Source organism: Rutidosis leptorrhynchoides, chromosome 10 (assembly GCF_046630445.1).
Source record: "Rutidosis leptorrhynchoides isolate AG116_Rl617_1_P2 chromosome 10, CSIRO_AGI_Rlap_v1, whole genome shotgun sequence".
Taxonomy (NCBI): Eukaryota; Viridiplantae; Streptophyta; class Magnoliopsida; order Asterales; family Asteraceae; genus Rutidosis; species Rutidosis leptorrhynchoides.
In genome coordinates, this window is record NC_092342.1 from 83794573 (window position 1) to 83795911 (window position 1339).

Here is a 1339-nt window from a genome sequence, read left to right on the forward strand (position 1 = left end):
CATCTAAGTTTTATCGTAATGCGTCATCGTTTTGTTGTTCATCGAATGCTGTTATTCGGTCGGTTGGGACAAGCACTTCAGCCAGTATAACCGCTTCGGTTCTGTACACCAGACTGAAAGGTGTTTCGTTCGTACTATCTTTCGGTGTTGTTCGGTGTGCCCATAGTACATGTTAGAGTTCATCCACCCATCCTTGTCGGTGTTTACCTAGTCTTGCTTTTATGCCGGCAACGATGTCTCTGTTAGTGACCTCGACTTGTCCATTGGCCTGTGAGTAGGCCACAGAAGTAAATGACTGTTGAATGTCCATGTCCGCACACCAGTCTTTAAATGGATTGTGTGAGAACTGCGTGCCGTTGTCGCTGACTATCTCTCGTGGTAAGCCAAAACGATAAATAATGTCCTCCCATACAAAGGTTAAGATTTTTCTTCCCGTAATCGTGCTTAACGGTTTCGCCTCAACCCATTTAGTAAAGTAGTCGATTGCGACTACTAGGAATTTAATGTTATCGACACCCCGTGGGAATGGGCCGACGATGTCGATCCCCCATTTGCAAAACAGCCAAGCGGCGTGTATGGGAATCATGTTTTGACGAGGGGATCTATTGGCGGGAGTGTGTATTTGGCATGCCTAGCAGTTTACGATCAGGTCATATGTATCTCGATACATGTGTGGCCAGAAATAACCCATTCTCTTGATCCTGCTAACTATCGTTTGGTAGCCAGAGTGCGTTGAGCAGGCTCCCTCATGCATTTCCCGTATTATCTCTTTGGCCTGTGCTGGGCCAACGCACCTTAAGTAAGGCTCCATGAACGATTTCCTGTATAGGATGCAGTTTTTAAAATAATACATTGGTGCCCGCATTCGTATCCTACGGGCTTGTAATTTGTCTTCCGGGAGGGTACCATCGGCAAGGTATTTTATGAAGGGTGTCATCCAACATTCTTCTTCTGTTGTGATTGTCGCCATGAGGGTATCCTCTTCAGTTGACTTTCTTTCCAGTACTTCAACCATAACTTTTTTGGTAAAGTGATCGTATAACAAAGAGGCAAGCTTGCTCAAAGCATCTGCTTTCTTGTTGCGGTTACGGGGTATTTTATTATTTCAAACGTCCCGAAGGTGTTGGTTAGTGCCTTCGTAATTTCTAGGTATTTTTGCATCGATGTGTCTCTTTCTTTGAAGCTGCCGTTTAGCTGGCTTGCTACCAGTTGTGAGTCGACATAAGCTGTGAGTTGTCGTACGTCAATACTTTTAGCCAAGCGTAAACTAGCTATTAGTGCTTTGTATTTGGCCTCGTTGTTTGAGGCGGCGAACTTCAACTGGATAGCGTAAGTTATT

At 44.8% G+C, this 1339-nt stretch overlaps 1 protein-coding gene across 1 annotated transcript; it reads right to left on the reverse strand.

Annotated features, from left to right (window-relative positions):
• Positions 1–631: 631 nt before the first annotated feature.
• Positions 632–1015, reverse strand: LOC139870413 (uncharacterized). Its single transcript, XM_071858224.1, has one exon. It carries the CDS (start codon positions 1013–1015, stop codon positions 632–634), a length of 384 nt encoding a protein of 127 aa, XP_071714325.1.
• Between the last annotated feature and the right edge of the window lie 324 nt (positions 1016–1339).